Raw genomic sequence first — 25,509 nt, 5'->3', positions numbered from 1 at the left:
CAAAAATGATCCGAGGGCTGGAGCACCTCTCCTATGAGGACAGGCTGAGGGAGTTGGGGTTGTTCAGCCTGGAGAAGAGAAGGCTGCGGGGAGACCTGATTGTGGCCTTTCAGTACCTAAAGGGGGCCTATAGGAAAGATGGGGACAATCTTTTTAGCAAGGTCAGCTGTGACAGGACAAGCGGTAACGGTTTTAAACTAAACCAGGGTAGGTTTAGACTAGATATAAGGAAGAACTTCTTTACAATGAGGGTGGTAAAACGCTGGAACAGGTTGTCCAGAGAAGTAGTGGAGGCCCCATCCCTGGAAACATTCAAGACCAGGGTGGCTGGGGCTCTGAGCAACCTGATCTAGTTAGCGGTGTCCCTGCTCACTGCAGGGGGGGTTGGACTAGATGACCTCTAATGGTCCCTTCCAACCCAAAACATTCTATGATTCTATGATTCTATGAAAAGATTGAATGGCTATGAGACTGAATGAATCAATTGGGGAGTCATTAATAGGACAAAATTAAGTTGACTGAAACAGAATAATATTGGGGACGACAAGTTTACTTATAGCTATGCAGAACAGCAATTCTTACTGCTCACCCAGCAGTTCTGTGCTTCGGTTAATTCCTCAGCCAAACTACTGCTACTTTATTCACACACACACTCTCACATGCACACTTCTAACCTATTTTATATTAACTGAGTTTTTTGCAGTATTTTCACTGATTTGTCAGAAAAGTGTATATATATATCAAAAGTTTAAAAAATGGAGACATAATATCTGTGATTTTTAATGTCAAACATAATGGGAAGCTGCATCTAATTTTGATTGTTATACTAAATTTTTCTCACTGTATTCCTCTTCTGATTACTTTAAATTCCTTCCTAATTTTTATGATGACACCATGAGAAAATTCAGTGCAAATGATTAAAAATTTTCCACACCAAACTGCCATTCATTTGTTAAGTAATTGGAGACAATTTTGCTATCCTAAAGGTGTCCGTTTAAAGTATATTTTCCCATTACTGTTTATTGAATGAGCATTGCTCATGTTCATACTTTAAATTTTCCTTTCTTTTTTTGTCAACAATCTTCAGTGCCGTAGCATTGAAATCTTGCATTTGTATCCTATTTCAAAAATGAAGGGAAATTGTGAGACGAAGCTGTGAATCAGGCTCTCTCTCCCATATTATGCTATTGAGCCCTAAGATTTCAGGGCCTTTAAAGTACAGGCTAGCACTTCCAACTGTGCAACCTGAAATTTAACTGAGTTTTTCAGTCTTTGTAGAAGGAACTCATAGAAACATTAGTTATTCTTCAAAGAAAACTGCATCTTTATTTAAAATTCTCTTGCTATTACTGTGGTTTACTTCCTTCCATATGAGTTAGTGGTGTTTTACATCATCTTTGTTTTTTCCTTTTTTCCTTTTTTTTTTTTTTTAAGGATAGTTTTTGCATTGCTTATTAAAGCACATGCAGTTCAGGCGCTTCAGAAAAATGTTAATTCCCTTGACCTCTTGCTGCAATGAGTGCACTCTGCAGTGGAAGTGCAGGTGATAGCAATTGATGTCATGACCATAATAATATATTGTGTTGAATCAGATTTTTCAACAAAGCAACAGATAATTAAAAATGTTATTAATTTGACAAATGATAATAAGTTTGGAAAACAAATAGAAACTGAACACAAAGAACATAATTATTAACAAGCTTCAATAAGTAAACCTGGGTTTGCAATTTTAAGGGCAGTTTTTCTAAGGGGCAATGGTTGTATATACATGTTCTGCCATGTTATAGTTCTATTCTTTGAGAGAGGAGTCTCTTTCAGAATTCAAGTCATTGTGAATTTTGATTTCCAAAGTCATGGAGCTTAATGTGAGGATAAAGGACTTCATTTAAGTTGCTGGAGACATATATCAAAGAGGACTATGCAGATCATCTGTGATAGATGTTTCAGTCTGCTGCATTATTTATAATTAAAATGAAACAAAGAAGATTCCCCTCTTACTCCTCTCATGCACACTAGCAAGGCTTCTTCAACATCAGTGGATCCTCACCCCTGTTCAAGACTAGAAAATTTGCCTGGATTTAGGAAACATCCATACCTAAAGCCTTTTTGTTTTTCCCACTATAAAATTGTACTTTAACTGGCTATGCCTTATTCTGTGTTGTTGTTTTTTTTTTTCCAGAACGATTCAATGTATATCTTATGCCTACACCAAATTTAGATATCTATGGGGAATGTACAATGCAGATCACACATGAAAACATCTATCTCTGGGACATCCACAATGCCAAGGTCAAGCTGGTCATGTGGCCTCTGAGCTCTTTGAGGAGATATGGACGTGACTCAACATGGTTCACATTTGAATCTGGAAGGTAAGAGCTAAGGAGAAACAGCAAGAAGAAGAAATAAACAATGATTTTTGAGAAGCAGTCTGATAAGTCAGATTAGCGTCTCATTATAAAGAAAGAGAGAATACATGGCCTCTCCACAGGCTTCCATTTGTTGAATATTGCTTTTCAATATATTCAACCCAGTGTTCAAAATAAATGCTAATATATCATATTTAAAATTAGCTTAAGCTTCCTCTGACTTATATTTAGCTGTGATTGAATTGTCACTCTTTAGGTTTAAACACTAGTATGTTATCATCTGAATACTTTTGATGTAGAAGAAATTAATTCTGCATCATGGAAAAGGCTCATCACACAGTATGAATGGAATAACTTCCGTTTACAGTAGATTTTACTCTTTTTGGATGTTCCTGATGACTGATTGCCACCCTAGAGTATAATTACAAGCAGGAGTACAGAGAACGTTGTGAACCCATAAAAAGGCTAGCTCTTTTTTCTGCATGCAGCTTTAATCCTCATTGCCATTTCTATCCTCAGATCAGTTTTAAATGTCTGTGGAGGACTGTTTTGCCTCCCATTCATATCTTTTTAATGCATTTCATATCTTGCCATTAGGTCCACTGCTTTTTCTGTGTTTCTGTGCAGAAATAATTCTGCATTTATCTCTGTCTTGGTGATGTTTCATCTTGCATTTTATGGTTCTAGACTTTACTAAGTTTGTCATAGTCCCTTATGTGGAGCCTGAATTTTCTGAAGCGATCTTTGAAATTACAGGTGTTTCTACACTCTTTGAGTTAGCCGCACTGCCTTGTTAAAAATCTTTATATGCATTTAGATGTGTATTTATTCAATATCATTAACAAATATTCACAGAAGTACAGTTGGTGATCACAAACAAAAAACATGGATCAAATGGACCCTACAGCTTAAGGAGGTAATGACCAAAATTCATCTGTAGTTTCTTATAGATGGGTGTTACCACTTACCTTGTAACTTTGTATACCCAGACTGATGTCACCAGAGCTCTGCTACTTTTCTGTGATGATTTCACCATTAAAAATCATGAAGGCATCATTACTTTTTTTTATTTAATATTGTTTTACTAAAAATTAACAATGGCTGACCCATGTTCCAATTCAATTTCTGTGATTAAGCAGTGGGACTTACTCAAATATACAATTTTAGCAAGAATAATGTGCTAAATCTTTCCTTCCCCTAGGCCTCAAATTACCTCATGTGAAACTAGTTCAAACAACATACCTACACAACACCAGAAAGTGAATAAAATGCCCAAAGCAATGCCTGAAAACCACTGCATTATTCTGGGGAAAACCAAAAAAAGAAGCAAACAAACAAAGAAACAAAACTCTTAGGGTTTAGCTTTATCCCATTCTTTGTGAATATCCCACTCATCTGACTCTTTGGCTAAATTTGTATTTGCAAGTATGCATTTTGTTATGGAGAAGGGGTTATTTGCTTAAAAAGGTAATGATTGAAGACTTACTAATGTTTGCCTGTTCAGAGTAGTATATCTGTCTGTGAGTAGACCCACTTCTTTCAACTGATTCTGAAGGAAACTATCTTTGGCAATGGGAATCATCATTAACTAAAATTAAGCTGCTAACTAATTCAGATTAATCACTTGAAGTTGATTTCTTATACGTGTCTCAAAATGTAGGTGTGTTGTTCTCTTCAGTGTTTTAGTAGGGAAAAAAGGCGTTCTATATCACAGTGAAATTCTTTTTTTTTGTAAGATAGTTGCTTTCTGTACTGCTCTATTTTTATCTCTGGCACATAAATACTAACAAGCTATGTATAGTGATTGTTTACATCCAAGTAAAATGTGAGTTTTATCTCTCTGCTTTTTCAAGCCTCCTACATTAATTCCATACTAGTACCTGGACATCATCTTCCCCTACAATCCATGGACCGTGCAACCTGATGAAAAGTGGATTGTTTTCCTGTGGTTTATTATCATGAACTAGCTCTGCCTTTTTCTGTCATGTTTTATTGTCTTTGATCTGATTCCTCCCTTTTGCTTGCTTGGGAGTGCTTTATCCATCTGATTTGGAAATGCATAAAGACTAGATTTAGACTGGAAGAAAAACATAAAAAATAGGACTAGAGATAAGTCAGTATCTTCAATAATATCTGAACACCATATAGGGCAACACTAGTGCTCATTTTAAAATCTGTTGTTGATTAGTTTGGGGGGTTATTTTTATTTTTTAATCAGCGTCTTTCTCATCTTTCTGAACCTGATTTTCTTTGTCCCTTGATCTGCTTGTACCTTAATACAGTAAATTCCTGATGCATGCTGCCTTATCAGAAGTGAAGCACTCATCCATGTTTTATGAGAATGTAAAAGTGTTGTTTTAATTTTCCCCTAAGGCTTAAATATTAAATGTAGAGAATTGTTTTAAAGGACATATTTTTAAATAGGTTCTTATTTTTTACTGAGTTTTAGCAGCTATGCAGTATATTTGTATGTGGTTTGCATGAACATTAAGAGCTCAGTTTTATATACTTATTATCCATCTTCAGTTTTGATATTACTTTGAGAAAATAAATCCCTCCCTCTAAAATAACTGGACATATTAACAAAGAGATACTATGATAAGTAAATGGATCAAAATTAAGCTTTCATACAGCTAAATTTATCTTTTAATAAATACATTGTCTTGCATTTACATGAAATGTGGACTCAGATTTATAAATCTAAACTGTTAACTTGTCTGATGGAATGTAATAACTACATGATTTGGAAGATGTCTAAAATATGGGAGCAATGAACACGGATTCTTTTAAACTGCCAGATTTTTCTGTTTTGGAGTTTGCAAGTATGTATCTTTGCACTACCTATGAAGTTAGATCCATCCTTATTTTTCATTATTTAGTTAGCCAATGAAACTAAATATTTGTTGCACAGTGATTTATTTAATTTATGTTCTTCCCTATCCAAACTCTGCTAAGATTTGGGGGAAACAGTGGCTTAGTTTGATGCTGGTTGGAGAGATTGTCATTGTTTAAAGTACCTGATTAGGGCTAATCCCATGCAATCTATCTGTTGATCAGAAAAAAGTAATTCACAACTCTGTTACTCACTACAATAGCTTTGTACTAATTAATATTCTGCATCAAACATAGTGAATGGATCCCACAATAATTCAAAGCACCTGAAGTAGGAGCCTAGCGTTTACATTTCCAAGAGCGAGGCTTTCCACCCGACCTGCTTTGGGTTGGCTTGAGGAGCTTTAATGTCATCAATGAATCTACAGGATTTTCTTAATTTATGGACATGTATAGTGTGTTCAGACAGTTCATTCCCATTATTTTGGATATTGGATGTGCTGGAGACACTGTGCCTAAGAATGTTGTTGATCTGCACAAATGCACTTATTTCTCTTCAAACTTTTGGAACTGCTGCTCCATGTATGTAAGCATGAGTCCCTGACTGTCTCTGATTTTAAGCCCATGAAATGGGAAGTGTGCTCCTTACAGAACTGCCCACCTAACTTATCCAGATGAAGGTACTGTAAATTTACATTAATTGCATTAATTACATGCAATCCAAGAAGCATGCCAGGAAAGTAGTAAAACAGGTATGGATGAAATATCTCATAGCCCAGATCAGGTGTGAAGACACTGTTTTCAGACTGCTGCCAAAGTTACAGGATTTGTTTTGCTGATGTTGTAAACCAAACAATCCATAACAAAGGCCATAAGCAATGTTTAATATTCACTCTCTCGAAACTGCAAAAGGCAGTTGTCCAGGCTTTCCTTTTAGCAAAACAAGCCTGCTGAGGCACCTTTTTAGGAGCATAAGAGGAGACTCCTAAGAATTCAGAATTGTTTTTCATCACTTGGGCTGAGGCACTGAGAAAAATAAACACATATGGACTCTTTGTTCCTTTTGAAATTTTCTTTATTTTGTTTTACTGCAACTCTGCCATTTACATTAATCAATATTTTCTATGGATGGAAGCTGTCTGGTCAAGTCTATTAAGTGCTGGCCTGAAGTATCAAAAAAAAAAAAAAACCAACCCAAACCCAAAGTCAAGCTGAAGTAAAGTTAAACAAGTGAGAAAATACAATAAGTTAAAAATAACTTTGTGAAATACAGTTAAGTTTCCAGCTGAGTAAAAAGGTGGAGGTTTATCATTGGATTTTTGAGAACAGAAGGAGACACAAATCCATGACGCACTCCTTTTTCTGAAATATATTTTCTTTTATTTTGTAGACAAGATGTTGAAATTTAAACAATTTCAAGTGTTTCCAAGTTTATTCGCACTGTGTATTCAGAGACCCATTGAATCACACTAAACTATTTCTTCTTTATTTGCCTTTGATTTTGTTTTTTTCTTCATCGCAGAAAATCTAATGATATGTATTCTCTGTCACTTATAAGATCTGAAATCTATTTCTTTTGTTGAGAAAAATATGAAGCTCAAGCATTGCAGAGTGTTAACATGAGAATTTATCAGATTTTTTTTTTCCCTTTATGCAACCCAAGACTGACATACTCATTTTCTCAGTGGTAGATACACAGATGCTAGGGTTATCTGAAGCAGAAAGTTCAGTGTTTGCTTCAGGCACTACATCTGACTGAAATTTTTCATTTATCTGTCAGTCCTCTGTGGCAATTTTTGGTGTTAATGTGAAATGTATTAGACAATTAACCCTTAAAGTTAAGTTACAGGAAACATCCTCTTTTTCCCTTATGTGGGGAGAGGTCCCTTATGGATGTGCCTCATGATACAGTTGTTCTCAGAGTTCATACACTGATGTACGTACAACTCAGGTCTATACCTCCCTGAAGAGAAGCCTTCAGTTCCTGATTGCTGGTGGATTATCTAAACTGTGGATTGAGTTTATCACAAGTTTATAATAGATTTATAAATCATGTATTAAAAATTATTCTAAATGTCATAAATCATAAGCTTGTCACAGAATTTGTAAGTCACTTTGGATTGAGCAGCAGTATGAGCACTCATATGCAGCTGCAATAAATAGGTCTAGCATTTCACATAAACACTAGCTCAGAGCTCTCAGTATCCCACACTTAATAGTTAAGTTTGTTAGGACCTTTTTCTTCTTTTAAGATTTACCTTTTTAATATTTTCAAAAAGCTTAATTGCCTATGATGGGAATTTTCTGTGATTTTATCTTTCTACACTCCCTCTTCCCTTCTTTCTCATATTCTTTCCCCAAGCAGTATGTATTGCTAAAATCTGAAAATAACTTTAAAAAAGAAACAGGCATCTCCTGCATGTATCATCCACTTGTTTTTTTTCAGTAATCACATAGCTCTAATTTTAGGAAAAGTGGCATTTTTACCACTGAAGAGGTTTAATTAGTTCCTGGTATTTAGCAGTGCCAAGGTTATACTGTAATACGTTGTAATTGTAGTTACATTCCTACTTTTTTCCCATTCCAACTTCATTCCAGCTCTCAATATGCCTTCTGCCAAATTCTTGACCTGGAATAAGTTCTGTGTTAGTCATCTGATTCACTTAGCCCTACTTAAAAAGCAGTTGTGTGTTTAACTCATGTACAGGACTCTTACTCTGGTTTTGATCATAGTACCTAATCTAAGATCCCTTTTACTAGCAGAAACTAGTGTAGCTCAATGTAAGTGATTTATAAAGTTCTCATTGCATGCTCTCTGCCAAAGCTCCTCTCAGACTGCTCTAGCGCTGGTAAGTCAGAGCGAGTTCCACCAAAACTCACATAACAATGAAGTTCTCCACAGTATAACAGAATATGGCAAATAGAAGAAAAGATTATTTACAAGTTTCTTTATCCTAAATTTTTATTGTCCCTTCTGAAGTGTTCTTTTTTTAGTCCCATTTTGAAAATTCAGGCATGATATACACAGCTACAAAAGATTTTCTCCAACTGAGCCATTTAACTTTGCTGTGAAAGCTCTAATTTTGATGAAAAAAACAATGGCATCTCAAAAAAGACAATATATGGAAAGAATAAATTTACCTTCATTAAGCTGTAATTTTATCACAAATAGACTGAGATGTCAGTGACTCTAGGACAGAGCAGCAAGCTCCACAGATGAAGTTGTGTAGCATAGTAATGAACAGATTTATAAATACTAAATTGATAGGAATAAGCACATCACTAATTCATTAATTCACCATTGTCTGACCAGTAAATTTCCTTATGAATTTGTACTGAATGAAACACATGCTGTTTGAAAAACAGTCACCTAATGGTTGTGCAGTTAACAGAAAAGACATACAGCTCGGAAGGAAAGCTGTGATTTCTGTGGTATCTATAAAAGTGGCTTGTATTTGCATATTTTACAACTCAGAGTGTGCAGCATGAGTTTTCAGCTGATCACTAGATATCCAATATCATTGGTCTAATTCAAATGTTACAAAGCCTTCTAATGAAATTGCTAAGAATTGTATTGTGTTTGCCTAATGTATTAGCAGACAGCATGTTATGTTCCTTCTGATGGTCCTGAGATAACATGAACTGTGCCTTTCAGTTGAAGTGCACAATTTGCCTTTCCCTTTGTAACATGGCTGTATATTATAATAATATAATATGTATGTTATATAAATAATAAAAAGGGCTTGTTTTAAAACATTTTGAGACCACCTGCCATTTTGCTTTCAAATGGCTTTACATCCACACTTGAGACCAGAAGATTTGTTATTTACTTACCATATTCTAATTTTCCCTTCTTCATACATGTGCTCTACTGCAAGAATGCCTTGTTGGATTAATATTCCTGATGCTGAATATGACTAACAAGGTTATTGCTGTGTAATATATGAGCAGAGAAGGAGCAGATGAAATAATTCATACATTCCTAATCACATTAGGACTCATTGTTTCAACTCTACATTTTAACCTTTGAATTTCACAGTGAACAATAGCAATAATTAATCTCATATGGCAGTTCTGAGTAACTTGAGATGCCCCAGCAGCAGGTCATTTTCTCTCCAAGAGTCATAATAACATTTAACCTTCTACCTCAAAATAGAAAAAGACTGAAATATCTCAGATTCAAAAAGTAAAAAAAACAACTAAAAGCCCCCTTTAAAAAAAATCAACAGCAAAACCCCAAAACTCATGTATACAAAATACTAATAAATTTTATAATGCTCTTGATTTTTTATATATATTCCATTTACAGTAAGTACCAGGGTGTCTATTTTAGCAGTTAAATACTGTTGCATCTCTCCCACACCAAGCCTATTTACATGATCTGATGAAAAATCCTGAAAGTGGGCACCTAATTATCTATACAGACAGTAGGAGAGTGTTAAACACTTCACAGAGAGCAATCCAGAAGGCCATGTTTTGCATGGAGAGCTATCCAACCAGCAGGACTGCTCAGCACAAATAAATACTCCTTTTCTCCAAAGTTTATGAATGTCGTATCATTGGTTGAGGAGGAGGTTTGAAATATCCTCTATGCTGTGGCTATGTACTGTACAGATATAGAAAGAAGTAATCAAAATGCAAAGGATGGAACTTGCACAACAAAAGAGCCTTCTTCATGAATATGTAGGAACCTGTGCAAACCCACACTTGCACGTATACACATGGAGCATTGCAGAAGCATAAAGGGGGATGGTTTAAAACATTTTTGGGCTTCATTTGTTGTCAGGAACTGTGGTTCCTCAGCTTCAGTTGGCACATAGTTTTATTCTGAAGGTCACTGTATTGTCCGAACACTTGTCTCTTGTATGTCACATGTGAAAAACTGCAATGGAAGTTTTATTTTCCTCTGTCTTGGGACTTGATTATACTGGAATCAAGTTGATATAGCATGACTGCCAGTTACTACTCATGAGCTGAGAAAGTTGTTTTAGCAGATTGGTCTTAGAAGGTTTACCTAATATCTCCCTAATTCGCCCTGTTCTCTCAGATAGTGTTAATTCATTGCTCTCACAAATAATAAACTCACTTAACCTCTTGGCATCTTTTTGTTTAACTTAACTTTACTAAGATGAAGCTTTTCTGGAGGGTGAGGGTATCTGGTAGATTCTTTGCTTCAAAAAGAGGTCAGCAGAGTGATTTTGGCCTTTACTGACAGTCACAGATGTATAGCAGTTCCAGAACTACTTCTACATTCTGGACATAGTAATAGTGTGAGAGTAAAAACTCTAGTGTGGAAATTTCCACGGTGATTCTTTTTTCCATTATCTGTATTCTGGCTTTTCATTAGTAAGCTGAATGCCATTACCAACAAAGCTTTATATATGTATGTTATATACACACATTTCCAAACATAATTATATATGTGATCTGGACTGTTGGAGTATGTGAGTAACTGTGGAGTTTAATGACTTCTTAATTTTTTTTCTATTGCTGTAGCTTTTTACAAATTTTGTTTGCAAAAATCAATCAATAATCATGAAAGCAGTGAATATTTTCATCCATTAACTCAATGAATTAATTATTAATTTAATTAATTATGACATTAATTAGAAAAATAAATTCTGCTATTCTGTAAAAAGTTATATGTAAACAAAACCAAGGCATTAACATAGAAAATAAATTAATGGGAAGTTTGCATTCATTTGCTTTTTGTGGTTTGGGGTTTTTTTGTTTTAATTTTATGTCCATACAAACCAGAGAATACCTAGGATGTTTTGATTCAAACCTTTAAAACATGCTAAAAAACTCTGGTATAGATTCTTCCCCACTTCTCAACAGCTGCGCCCTTAATGAAATCCAAGTTAATTTTTGTGAATATTTGCTGCTAAGACAAATAAACACACACAAAAAAACATGTTTAGAGACCTATAATATAATATAAAATGTGTTCTTCCCAAAATAGGTATATAACCAAATAGGGAGACCTGGGAGAACTATCAAATTGACCATTCATGAGTAATCCCTTTAATTTTTTTAGATACTGATGCTATATGTTGAGTGAGTACAAATCCATGTGATAAATTTCAGGTTTTGTTTTTGCAAGCATTCTGCTAAGGAGAAAACAAGCCTAATAATTGAAAACCATGTCATAGCCCTCCTAGCATTATCATACATTATGACCCCCTCAAATATATTACTGCAACTAAGTGTCTTCTCACTCTAATCTAAATTAATTTAAGAACTATCAAAATATCATCACATAGGGGAGATGGAGAGCACTTCACAGACAATGCCTGCTCAGTAGCTTTCTAGAAAATTCAGGCTATTTTTGAGGTGCACTTGACTGGTCCTACAGGCTCCTTTAAACTGCTGCTTATTTATAAGGTACCAAAGGAAATTTTGTCCCTTAGCCCCTGTTAGAGGAAATGTCATTAGCTACTGTGTCCCTCCTAATAGTACTTCTTTGCTATCATGGTAAGTTATTACTATTATTGCACTATTCATAATGCAGTACTCTGTGGTGTGTGATTTATTTCTGCTGTGAGTAGTCATTTGTCACATATTTTCTAAAAAGCTTCCATCTTATTAGAAAGAGGGGAGGGAGAGGCATCTAATGGAATCCCTCAGCAGCTCCAAACATCATTTGATCTTTCTGACTTTTTGGAAGAAAACTCAGTACAGTGCTATAATTCACCGGGATGCTTCATCTACTTGATCATCATGTCAGTGGCTGAGAAGTCAAATAGAAAATTGCACTTGCGTGACTTGCTTAAACCAGTTCAACAAAGCAGATTTTCACATTTTAAAGATTTTTTTTTTTTAGTACTCTGTCCAAATTGGAAAATATGCCTCATTTAAAATGATACTTTGAATGATCCCCGATTCACTTTCTAAAAACATTTTGGGGTGAATGACAGGAGAGTTTTTATTTTTCTGCAATGTGTGCTCTTGTGGTTTAAACTACATTAAGTTGACTATAAAAGTAAATAAAAATTATCATCACATTGCAAAAACTGCATTTATTAGTACATAATATTTAAAAACTCAGAAAAATTGAAACTGACCATAAGTATCATTTACTGTCAGGAATGGAATTGAAGGGAAAAAAATGTTATAGCCTAGGTGATGATTCAGTGGAAAACCCTGAAGTCCTTTCAGATGATGACTGAGGGTGCCAAACCTTTATTTAATGAAAGAACAGGTTGGATCATTTATATTTCTGATGACTTACTTATCTAAGAGTACTGTCAGTGCCACCAGAGAATAAAGAGTGACAGCAGTGAAGCAAACCAAAACTGCTCTGGAGAGGACCAGGGCATGAATGTGCTAAAGCTGTTTTGCACACACATTGGACAGCAAGTGGACCAGCTTGCTGGGCCTAAAAGAAAATCAAGGGATTTATTAAAATAGGAGGGAAGGTTTGGGGGGCGGGGATGACGGGGGAACAGAATGGGCTAAGCATATGGAATAGGAGGAGGTAGGAATGTGGTAATGAAATACATGGGCTGGTAAGAAAAGTAGATAGGGAGGGACTTCTGAGTAAAAGTAGAAGGTAGCTGGTTTTCTGATGGAACGCTAGCAGTTTTTGTAATATGTGTACATTTTAGGAACAATGTCTAATCAGAAAGCGTGAAAGATGTGAGCAAAAAGTAGCAAGAGGCTGGCCAGGATAAGTGCTTGTCATTGGCAGAGGCTGACAACACCATCTCAAATATTTCATTTCACAGGTACTTTGCCTTTGTGTGTGAGGCTTCTTTAAGCCCCGTTGGACAAATTTCTCAGAGAGAAAAAAAAAAATTAGTATAATTAGTGCTCAGCCTTAGAAGTGCAGATGAAATGGAGGGCAGCCAAGAAAAAAGTGTTCAGTGCATGTGGAAGTAGTGTCAAATAGCTGGTAAAAAGGACCATTGGAGAAATTAGAGCAGAAATAGTAACACACAGGAATAGAAATGTACATTAGCATTTATCTTGAGACTAATATTCTGTCTATGATATGAAAGATACCTATAAAATGAATGTTCCGGTGTCAGAAAATGAAGAAATACTTCAAAAGAGTTTTTAAATGTTACCTAGGATAGTCAAAATGGTTTTCATGGCATACATGAAATAGCCGCAGATATACCCAAGCTATTATGTGTAAATGTCCAGGGAAGGCATGGTCACCTTTTGCTGCATAAGAACTGTGAATATCCATTTTGTATAATTCTGCCCACAAGGGATTTGTACCTCTTCTCTTCTGCCACCTATAGTGCTTCCTTTTTGGATAGCGATATATAAATATTTCATGAAGCCAGTAGGGACTGCATCTATAGTTCATGGATTTTTTAAACACGGCATACAGAATCATGGAGAGCAGGGATTGACACATTCCAGTGTTCAGAAAGTTCCATGGCTGTTATAAATTTCTTATAAAAATATTACTAAGGCAGTGTAGAAGCCTAAACTTTGAGATGTTAAACTAGACAATTAATGTCCAGTGTAAAAGTAGCTTGTTAGTGTTTTTTCACAGCAAAGGACAATTGCTTTTTTGTTTTGTTTTCTAACAATGCCCCAAGTTCTCTGGGAGGAGAGCAGGCATGCTGTGTTTAAAAATTTTATGCATTAGAGAAGATGCATTTCATCATTTTAGTTTCTACTATCCCAAGTCTTTTTTGCAGTCTTTGTTTCTCCCCTCTTCTGGTGGACTTGTCAAGGTGCGTTCCTTGTCAATTAGTAGCTTCCTGTGCTGGTCTGAGGGAATATTTACCAAGAATAGATGGTGGCCCATACACACAATGGCCACAGTTCTTGCCATTCTTCTTACTTAAACCTTTTTGTTTTAAGCAAAATCCTCACTGAAGATAGCATAAAATGTGTCTTTATCCAGTACAACATCAGCAGTTTCACACAGGACTCAGATATTCAGCTAAGAGAACCTAATCAGCATAACTGACTGCTGTTAATCAGAGGTGGAAATACACATTTATCAAAGCAACAGAAAATGGCTAGCCACTGCATCCCATGAAGTTTTAGAAAGAAGATATTTTTTGGAAAATATGCGGGAACCCCAAGTATGTAACTACAAACTGTAACTGTAAATACTGCTTTCTGTTTATTTTTCATGCTTTCGCATGCTTTTCCTGTCTTTTTTCTGCATGATTTGATACATGTGATTCTTTGTGGTTATTTTCCTTTGAAGGCCTCTCTGTCTTTCTTTCTTTGTTTTTACACTCCTTTTATCCACTTGTACCTTTTCCTACCCATTTACTGGTGTAATTGAAAGGAGTGTCTTCTTTATGTAATAAAATTTGACAAAAAAATTTTGAGGGTTCTCAAGCCCTTATCAAGCTGCTACTTACCTGAACATAAACTACAATTGATTTTAGCTATCAGGCTAATGAGAAATCCTTACAGAGAATTTCCCCACTGCTGGAAGTACTAACACAAAGATATCATATACACAATCAAAGTTGGAGTCAGAGATGCGAGGTGAATGCAGCAGGAGTTGTTTGATCCATAACAGAATTGCTGCTGTTTGCAATTGAGAGAACAGGGAAAATCTGTCTGCTTCAAGTTCTGCCTGGCTTGTATCAAAGAGGAAAAGTTAAAGCAAGTGGGAGGGAAGTCATGTTTCCTCTCTAAATTAAACACCACATGTAGAAAATTGGTGGAAGTTAATGAATTTTTCAAATGTGGTGGGGGCTGTACATTTTCTGTAATTATTTTTTTATGTTATGTTATTATTGCACATCCAGTTTACCACTGAAGGAATTATTTGACCACCTGTGTCTGTATGCATGTCTAGTTAAAGTTCAGACCAGAAACATGGCCTTCAGCTAAGATCTTCAGTTCTTACTGTCAGCACCTGAGAAATACTTCTCTCTGGGTTTTTGTTTTTTTAAACAAATCCCTGCCTTGTCTCATCCCTGCTGTTTTTGTCTGTCCCAGGGGTTGCTGCTGTGGCAGGCTGCTCCCAAACTGGAGTTGACAACCTGCCAGTTTTGAGAATAGTGTTGATTAATCCTTGGATATTATTATTATATGTTAATTACTGATTAGTATATGTACATAGCATGGTGAGTGTCTCTGAACCAACCCTGTGTGCCCATAATAGTTGCATATGACTTTCTGAAAATTCCTCTGTGGCCACAATGGTCAAAGCAGTAGCTCTCATACCTTGAAGATGGAGAGAGTGACATTTAAAGAAGACAGCAGTGTTTAAATCCCCATCCAAATATCATAGTGTACTGCAAGTTTCAGAGAGTGGCTGACCATAAATGCTTTAAGTGGCCAAAACTACTACTAATGGTGCATTTAAAAGGGGAGGGGATGGGGGATGCACTTGAAATGCCTTGTTTTGAAGTAGTCAAAACTCAAAAAACTCAGCAGAGTGCTTATTGTGTTCTCTTCATAATTCCTTTGTATGTTGTGTGTCCCACTTATGAAATGAGAGAATGCAGCATTAATTTTCCATAAACTGGGAAAACTGATGTTTTGAATATAAATTATAATTAAATGTGACTAACTTGCCTTCTTTTTTCCTGGTTCTATGGCTGTAAACCTGGCTCTATATCAGTTCCTTAACGGTTTTTATTTCTATTGTCTTCATTTTTATTTTCCCTCCTCTCCTTAAGCATTTCCTATGCTTGCTGTCAAAATAAAAAGGAGAATTATGACACAAACACAGTATCTGTCTGTATCATGGTAGGTGCAATGTGTTTCCAATAGCATTCAATACATAGATGAGAGGTTATTAAGGCGTTATAGGACAAATCTTCTTGTAGAACATTTAAAATGTGGTCCTGTATTAAATTGTTAATATCATATTTGTTGGTATGTGCAGATGCAAACCTGGGTCTTATTAATTTTTTTTAGTTTAACTTTTAAGTTGAGTATGATCAATTACTCCAAATATTGTTGGCACCTTTAAAATAGTGTCCAGTGTCATAGCTTCTGAGCACCCCAGGTTCCTCAAAGTTGAAGTAAAATGAACAATTATGCCTATGCAAATTAGTTCCTTGGCTGTTACTATGCTAACATCTGTTAACTGGCAGATGTCTCCTTCTTACAAAACTCATTACTTCCTAAGAGAGGATCAAGTGGACTTGGCAGTGTTAAGTTTATAGTTGGACTCAATGATTTTAAAGGTTTTTTCCAACCTAAATGATTCTATGATTCTATGAGTAAGTGCAGGATTGTGTCACATTGTGTTCAGAATTAATTCAGACTCTAGCAAGTATCATCTGAAAGGTTTTCTAACCTGAACACCCTGGGCAGGGAGTAGTCCCAAACATAACAGTGACTTTAGGGCTCCAAAAGGGAAAAAAAAAAAAAGAAGAAAATAAAGAATCTGGACCACTAAGTTTTATTGCTTCTGTTGTAACAAGTAGTGATGCGCTGCCACAGGGCTCCTGTATCATTACACTATCAATTATTTTAACCAGCAATGGCTTTATTTGGATTTTATGTCTAACATTTTTGTATTTGTCAAAGTCAATGTTATTCATATAGATTAATGCTGCTTCACCTGTGTTCTACTGCTAACAATAGTGAGACAAACTGAGTAATATTGTTATTGGATATGCTTGTATTCGTCTAGGAACAATAGTGCTTAACAGGGTGGCAGAAGTCCTGCAGGAAATATCTGTATGTGAATATGATCCCAGCTTCCAGGACCTGGAATCATATCCCTCTCATTCAAAAGTGAGATGAAAAATAATACCCAAATCACAATGAATTAAAAGGTTTTTAAAAAAATAAATAAATTAGCTGTTTGTAGTCTTTGCCACCTTTTTATTTTTCTCTATATGTATTTCTCAGTGTTTTTCATTGGTCTGTTTGTTGTACAGCCAACCATAGCTGCTGCTTCTGTGCTAAAATGATAGTAGTAATGTATGAGTTCTTGGTTTATCATTTGCGGAGCTGGTAAGAATAGATACTGGTCCAGGACACTGTTAAACAGAATTTCATCATTATCAACAAGACCTGAATTTTACAAACTAGTGGAACTCTTTATCTAACAACACTTTAATCTTTGTTCTATTACTTTAACTGTCAAAAATGCAAATGTCTTGTGTATTTATGAACATGTCAACAATTGGTTTTATTATCCTCTCTTTGGTTTTCATAAATTCCTTTTTTGTGCACTATATATGACTATTTATTTTTTAAAATAAAATGTTAAGGGGTCAAAAGTCTCTATAAAGTGGGTTGTTTTCTATATACATGTGCATTAATTACCCACACTGATTTCTTAAATAATATGAACTGAATACTGACACAAGAGGGTAATTTGCATGTGCAACCTAGAATCCTTCCTACTTAGATGTGATGAAGCACAAACAGCACAGTTCAATGTTCCCCATCAAAATGTCTAGATCATGTTTTATGAAACTAGCCTATAAGCAGGAAGAGAAAAAAAAAATGTAGTTGTAGTCATAGTAAAGTATTTGGGATTCAACTTCTTAGACTCCAGGAAATTGCTTCTCTTATTTGCTATAGTTTAGTTTCTAGGGTCTAGGAAATAGAAAACAGAGCCTCTGCACAGCATGTTTACCATTACATATGGATATATTTCATAATTACATGTCAATCTCCATATTATACCTTCATGAATGACTTAATAAAGTCAGCTTTTCTGCTTTTTATACCGTAACTAGCAGTAACTTTAACTCTTCAGCACTAGTTACATTTATTCTGATATACTAATGTAATTAATATAAATAAAAACATTTTAATAAGGATAGATGTGAAAGCTTGGTAGCAACCAAGCAAGTCCCAGATACAATCCTCTTTTTTATCAAAACCTAACTTCAGGAAAAAAATAAAATACAATCTTTTATCCCTTGTGTGTCATGATGGACAGGAATAAACCCACTGGAAATGAACTAGAGAATTACAGTTCTAATTGACAATCATTTATATAGTCCAGAGAAAGACACAGCCTGCTTTCTGCACTTCCATTAAGCAAAAACTGGAAAGCATCTGACATGCAGGTATGGGTTAGTGTCCCTGAAGCTTTAGCAGTGTGATATATGTCCCAGTAGTCTAAATGTGCTATCAGAGGGCAGCACAGAGACGGTGACTATGGAAGCAGCACAGGCAATGAGAAGAAAAAATATCCCAAGAGGCATAATTACCACTAGTGCTGTACAGAAATCTCTCCCATCTGACAAAACAAATAAAAACATGTTTTCATGAGAAAATTTTTGTTTATATTGTATTATACCACTTAAATGGTCCTTTGGTTTAAGCAGAAAAAGAAATAATCTTACCAGGAAAAAACACTATTCACACAACAAATCTCCCTTTTAGAGGGAAAATTTGTAAGGTAATACGTTTCTGTTCAGAAAGACTAGAAGCTTATTCATCAAACTAGCAGGTAAGATTTTTGCTACCGTGACTGCATATAATATCTTAAAAAGATGTGCAACTATCACTTGGAAAGTATTAAGATCCTCTAGGAAATACTGGAGAAGGACTGCTCTATTCCTCTGAGCGATGGAATCCCAGCTACCTCAGAGCAAATCATCACTCATTTCCACTCCATCTCTGAGCATTTTCCTTCTCAGAATTGCAAAATGTTGCCATAAACGGTCTTGGTAGGAAAGCTGCTTTGATGGCATGAGGGATCCTTTAGTTCTTTTAGTTCAAAATGCTGAGACTCAAGAAATAAAAGATCTGACCTTGAACAAATCCTCAGGGCTAAGCTCCATGATCAAGTTACTGAAACATATCAGAGGTGTGGTAATACTCCATGTTCCCTGCATTAACTCAAGCCAAATTCAAAAAGATTCCATGTGAAAGAAAGCCAATTTAAGATTAAACACTGCCATCTGTATCTCATGAGCATGTGCAAGAATAGTGGAAATTTACCCACCTCAGCTCAAGTGCAACAACATGACAACAAATGTTGTGGAAGAACGTCTATAGCCAGCAACTAGTAGATATCATGCATAATTACTTTTTTGTGTTGTATATTCTTGCCAGTAAATAACCATCGTTAAGGGGGGCAGGCAGCTGCCTCATATATCATTATTTGCTTCTCAGATCATAAAATTGCCAGGATACCTGTTTGACATTTTGGATAAAGCTCTGAAATGCTGACAGTGAAGCATGGCAATGATCTAACTCATTATTCACATTGGATATGTGTAACAAGCCACACTCCGACGATTTAGAGAGTCTGCGTCTACTTGTTCTGGATATTGCCCTTTATATTGTTGCTGTGCTTCATGTTGGCAATCTTCATTTCCCTTCAAATATTTTTCATAGCACATTTTCCCCGCTTTCACCGACCTTGTCCCAACTGTAGGTCTTTCTAACTGCATCTGCTCTTAAAGTTCCATACCTGAATTAATTACACTTTGTGAACATTTCCCATTAATTGTCTTCTCTCTGCTTCACCCATAGACCACAGAGCTTTCCTACGTTCCATGCATAACCCATTTATGTAATTATCTTTTTTCTTATTGAGCCCCCCACCAAATGTATCCATTTTTTGCCTGCTTTATTTTAAGTTAGGATTCTGATCAGCACTTTCTTACTTCTTCCTCTGTTTTTCTATCCTCTCAACATAAAGTTGACTTACAATTTCATAAGAATGTACATAGTTTATTTTACAGTTGTTTTGATAAGTATTCCTAGGTATGAAGGAAGCTTTTTATCTAAATATGCCCCAGCCACAAAGAGTTTATTTGCTTTCCTTGCTTTTTCTCATTTCCTCAGAAATGAACTCTGGGAGGAAGCAAGCTTGTGTTGAAGGATGAAATGAGCAAAGAATTTGGGCCCTCAGGGAAGCTTTGCATTTTTTTCTTCGTGAGGTCTACTGGTTACCTAGACTGTCTTTAGTGTATGTTGCATGTAACAACCTTGCGCACAAAGAACAAACAGGATTTCTGTCAAAACGGTTTAACTCAAGCTGAGGTAACAACAAACAAGGAAAGAACAAAATTTAGATATCCATCCGAGAGATAGTGTTTGTGTGTCTCTTCTGATAATCTGATTAAATTGAAGGCAAAATTTCTAGTTTTCACTGCTTCTTAGAAAATCAAAGCTGTAGCAACACAAGAAATAGGTATCTTGGTTCAGAGTTAGATACTGCGTAACAACTAGTTTTTTCCTGACTGACAGCCACAGCTTCAAGGCTTGAAAGAAAGGACATCTTTTGTTTTCTACTCATCTTGTGACAGTTACAGGTCTGGTCCCATATGTAGCACCTCCTTCAGCGTACAGGAAATAAGTGCTAGCTAACTTCATTTCTGGGCCTTGAAGTGTCTGAATAAACTGCTTTTTCACATTAAGTGCAACTATGCAACAGCAATTGCATCCAGTTTGGAACTGGCAACATTTAGCGCTCTGCTTTGGGGACAATAACTACTCGTGATCTGTTCTCATTTAAAAATTTAAAGTCCATTTTTATTTAAAGAACTAGAAATGCTAAACTAGGGTAGTAATTTAATATGTATTAGTTGTTAATAGTTATATGTATTAATAGGAATTAGTAAAAGGTTTTAATTAATTTTTTCAGTGCCTATTTGAGAATGCTTACCATTTTTAGTTATTTGTATGTAGTTTTATATACTTTTGAGCAATGAATTTACAAATTAGCCATTATTTCTTTAATGTTAAATTATTTGTGGGTAAAAAGAAATAATTCAAAACCATTAAAATTAGATTTAGATAGATGAAGGACTAAAAATTTTCTAGTTACAATTTTCATTTATCCTTTATTTCAAAGCAAGGACTTATAGCAAATAATGTTTCTGAACATCTCAGTTTTCAGACAACCTTCATTATTGTGAAAATGCATTTTACCTTTTACCAAAATAGTCCAGAAAGGCCAAGATGTCAAATTCTTGTCATGCAGTAGCTGAATATTGCACTCTTAAACTTTTAAAATATTTCAACCATGACATGGGAGCATGAACCTCTCTATTTGGGAAAAAGTACCATATGTGAATGGTGGTCAAATCAAGTCAACAAAATTTCCTTTTTGAAGGGAATTCTACAAGGTTAATATATAGTATTGGTTCTGCTCTAAAAGACTGAAGTTATGGTAGTGAGCAAAGATAGTGGGAAACTGTTGCGTGAATATGGGAAATGTTAAAAAAAATCTGGCAATGCTGGTGGGAAAAACTCTTTGGGCTGAACAGAAACCCTGTCTTTGAGTAAGAGAAGAACTTTCACTGTTGACGTCTGAATGCAGTTTATCCTGGGCCACAAGCTTAGCTCTCACTTTCTCCCAATTAAAACAATGATGGTTGTAAAAAGCTGTGGCAGTATTTAAAGAAGTAAAAAATCTATAATGACTTGCAACACTGCTTATCTACTGGTTTCATTATCTGCCCAGTTATATCATCCTATAATAATACAGAAAAAAATGCACTTTCCTATTTCAGTCAAACCATTCATACATTTTAATGCATTGAATACTTAAATATCCTAAAGCACAGGTTAATGACATTCCTGTTTTAAAGTTGGAAAACACAGAAATAAAGAAGCTAAGATCAGCATTTTCCAAGCATCTGCAGACTGTTAAGTCTCTCATCAAAAAATTGAAGTATACAAAATGAGTGAAATTTTTTGACAGTGAAGGTCATGATGAGTTTGCTGGGCTGCAGCACATAACTGTGGGAGTAACAGGAAAATAAGAGGCCCACACCTTTCTTCTGTCTTTTCTCTGAAGTGATTCTAGGAAAAGTAAAAGTTATGAAGATGTTATTAAATTGACATAAAATTATAACTAAGTTTTTGTTTATTACATATCAAAAATGCAGAAAACTATTTTGCAGAAAAACAAAAAGTAGTAATTATGAGAAGTTTTGATCTACATTTTGGAAAAGGTCATTTTTCATTTTAAAAGGTTGGTAAAAAACAATTTTTTAAAGGTTTTGAGAAAAGTTGCAAACAGTAGTTATTTGATCGATTTAAAAATATAGTTCATAGCAACCAAACAAGGATGCAACTAAACAACCATTTGTGCTTTGAAAATAAAGGAATTTGAATTTACCCACAGTTATTTCATTTTCAGCCGTAATAAAGCAACACATTAGTGAGGCTAAACCTGAAGCTGTACCTTTAAATGGACAGTTATCTCACACGTAGTAGAGGCTGTAGAAAAAACAGTTTATTTGTTCTGTTGACTATGCTTTGACTGTAAATAGAAAAAGAAGTGTGCTTTAGCTCATGGGCTAGTCCATTCCCATTGGCCAGATAAGTAAAGGTCCTCTGTTTTTTCAGCAAAACTCAAGCTTAGGAGAGCACACTTACACTTTTCCCTGTCCCCATCTCCATCATGCTTAGGAGTACTTGTGTTTTAGTTTTTGTTTCTTTGTTCTAGAAAGACTGAAACTAACCCTAAAACATTCTGCTGCTCTTGATGTCATAACAAGGGAAGAAAAGGGAAGGGAAGGGAAGGGAAGGGAAGGGAAGGGAAGGGAAGGGAAGGGATATAGAAAAGACTGCAATAGACTAGACTAGAATAGCAGACCTAAACTCAGATTCTCGTGCTTTACTCAAAGCAATAACATCCTTAGAAGGTGAACAGGAAAACTTCACTATGGCAAAAAGGATTAATCTCCTTGGTAGACATATTATTAATAACAAATTTAGATTAAAAAAGAAAGTTTTATTCTAACAATTTTTGCTTTTACAGAGCTCAGATGTGCCAGGTACTGATTGCTTCATTCTTGGGGCCTTTAATTCCAGTTAAACTTCAAAGCGAGCAAGGGGAATTTAGCACTTTAAAAAGTGATGCCCATAATTCTCCTCCACCTCCAGTTTTGAGTGGTTGTGTGTGAATCATCCATCATTAGCCAGGGAAGCCCACGGTCTGGACACAGGGAGGCTGCCATCAATGGCTTTCCAACATTGGTGTGACATGTCCGCCACCGTCACCTGTTGCAGTTGGGAAGCAGGGCTCCACTGTGCTGTCCTGTGCAGTGGTCAAGGTGCTGGGGCGATGCTGCAACCCACACAACTGCCTCCACTAGGGGTTCACACAGATGGTACAGACCCTTGTCTGATTGACAGTGGTAGTGGCTAGGTTTAGCTTGGTCAGAACAAGTGGCTTAACACCTGAATCTTAATCACGCCCCATTGCCTGCTTCCTTGGTTTTATCCCTGTAGGATTTTTCATCCTCTGAAACCAACAAAAAGATCATATTTGCTTCAGTTTCTGAAACCTCATCATTTTTTCCAGACTTTCCATTTCACGCTGTTTGAATTTTATTAAGATCTCTTTACACAAAAGCAGAGTACCAGCTATATGATGCCCTGAGGGATCTGAAAGGCTGTTGCCATAATGTCACAAAACTCTGGAGACATTTTAGTTCTACCAGAATGTCTTTGGAGAATTGTGGCTAAGGATATAAAATACCTTAAATGTTTACATCAGGGATCTTGATCTCCCTTGGAATTTAATATAAAAGCTTTTCTTTTTTAATCTATTAATTGGCACACCGCGTTAATACTCATCAAATAATACCTGTCTACAAAGTGGATTGTCTTTTCTTTACATCTTGGGATGTGGAAGACTATTTTTATTCCAGAATTATGGATAATAACCATATAGATAATATCATGAATCACCTATTCTTAAGACAATGACATTCTTTTCAACACCTCAGTTGATCATTACTAAGTATTTTCACCAGGTATTTTCCAGAACCACCTCTGTTTTATCTTTTTCTGCCTCCAACAATTTCTGTTAGAATGTTAGACTATTCGGGACACATTTTTCTAAAATGCTGTGTAATTCTTGGGCTTTCAAGGGCCATGTTGAAGGTGTTGGGATATTAAAAAAAAAAAAAAAGTCCTTAAAAATAATGTGAACAACCAAAACATTAAAGGAATCTGGTATTTTGAGGCAAATCAAAATCTTATTGTTGATGAATGTTATGTATCAGTATGTCGAATTGCACCACTGTATAACACAGTATATATCCTTGAAGTAACAGTCACTAAATAATCTAACGTTGTTGCCTACTCACATTTTCTATATTTCCCAGCCCTCTTTGTTGTTGCATCTACCATATATCACTCTTTTTCCTCAGAATAATGTCACAGCGATATCACAGATAAGGATAATAGCAGTTGCTCTCTCAAAAGAAGAAAGTAAATTTTATTCCTGTTTTTTTTTTACTATTTAATATTCTTATACTACAGAAATACTGTTCCTATTGTCAAATAGACTGAATGGCTTTTTTAATTATCAGGATAGCTTTAGACGTTGCCTGACATAAATATACTAATAGAGATAGTTATAATCTAACCCTCTTAATGCTGTCTTTCAATACAGCTTCTTTGTAATGATCAGCCATAATAGCATTTTTAATTGGTCAGTGTTCTCTTAAAATGTCAACTTTTCAAAGTCATGATGTGCTATGTACTTCTGGCATCAATTAGTTAAGAGTATTAAACTTAGCTCCCACTTACCAGTGCAGACATTTGAAACAATGCTGTAAATAGCTGATTGTATTACCTCAAGTCTTTATTCTTTGATAAGAGTTCTTTTTCACTACCCAGAGGATGATTAAAACTGAATTTAAAGGTTATGTTCACAAAGTTCTGCACATCTCTTGGAATATGTCTCTCTTCAATGGTAAAAATAACTGCAGATGTTCAGAATCCCAGAGTTTAACTACAAAAGTCAGTGTTTTCTGCTGCAAGGTGTGCACTTTTTAAAATAGTTAGATAAAAATTACACAGTACTCATTTTTTTCCTTCCATTCTGCTTAAATCTCACTGCAGGATGTGTGACACAGGAGAAGGGCTGTTCACCTTTCAGACACGAGAAGGGGAAATGATATATCAGAAAGTCCATTCTGCAACACTGGCAATAGCAGAGCAACATGAAAGATTAATGATGGAGATGGAGCAGAAGGCACGGGTAAGGTCCTTTCACCAAAATCTTTGAACTTACAAAAATTGGTAATGAACAAATGAAGTATGGATTAATGGCATCTGTAGATTCAGCTCTAATGATGGTATTAGCTGTGCTGTGTGGCTAAGACAAAACAGACTTTCAGACTTATGTATTTTCATGGTCAGGGATTTTCAGCGTGTACTGTACAATGATCAATTGCTGCTGTCTTTTTGGAAGGATACCATTAAGCATGAGATCCATGGCTACCTTCTTGAAAATTGTGGCTCAGTTACTCAAAGATTAAGCCTTTAGCTGAAGCCAGCTGTGTGTTTACTGTCGATGAGTAAGTGTTACTTGCTCCTCATGGCCTCACAGGTGGAAAAAAAAAAGTCCAGTCTATACACTCCTAAGTGACAGTAGACATGGTCTGTTTTTCTTAACCTCCAAAAGAAATTCCTTTCCCTA

The 25,509-nt window shown here is 35.6% G+C and overlaps 1 protein-coding gene across 1 annotated transcript in view; it reads left to right on the top strand.

The window, feature by feature from the left end:
- Positions 1-25,509, top strand: part of DOK6 (docking protein 6) — a 172,185-nt gene that overhangs the window by 82,217 nt on the left and 64,459 nt on the right. Inside the window, exons 5-6 of the mRNA XM_009641470.1 lie at positions 2,180-2,369; positions 24,930-25,068. Of these exons, the coding sequence (XP_009639765.1) occupies positions 2,180-2,369; positions 24,930-25,068 (329 nt within the window). The remainder of the gene's footprint in view (positions 1-2,179; positions 2,370-24,929; positions 25,069-25,509) is intronic.

Source organism: Egretta garzetta, unplaced genomic scaffold, assembly GCF_000687185.1.
Source record: "Egretta garzetta isolate BGI_Z169 unplaced genomic scaffold, ASM68718v1 scaffold126, whole genome shotgun sequence".
Lineage (NCBI taxonomy): Eukaryota > Metazoa > Chordata > Aves > Pelecaniformes > Ardeidae > Egretta > Egretta garzetta.
This window is presented reverse-complemented; position numbering and strand designations above follow the sequence as displayed.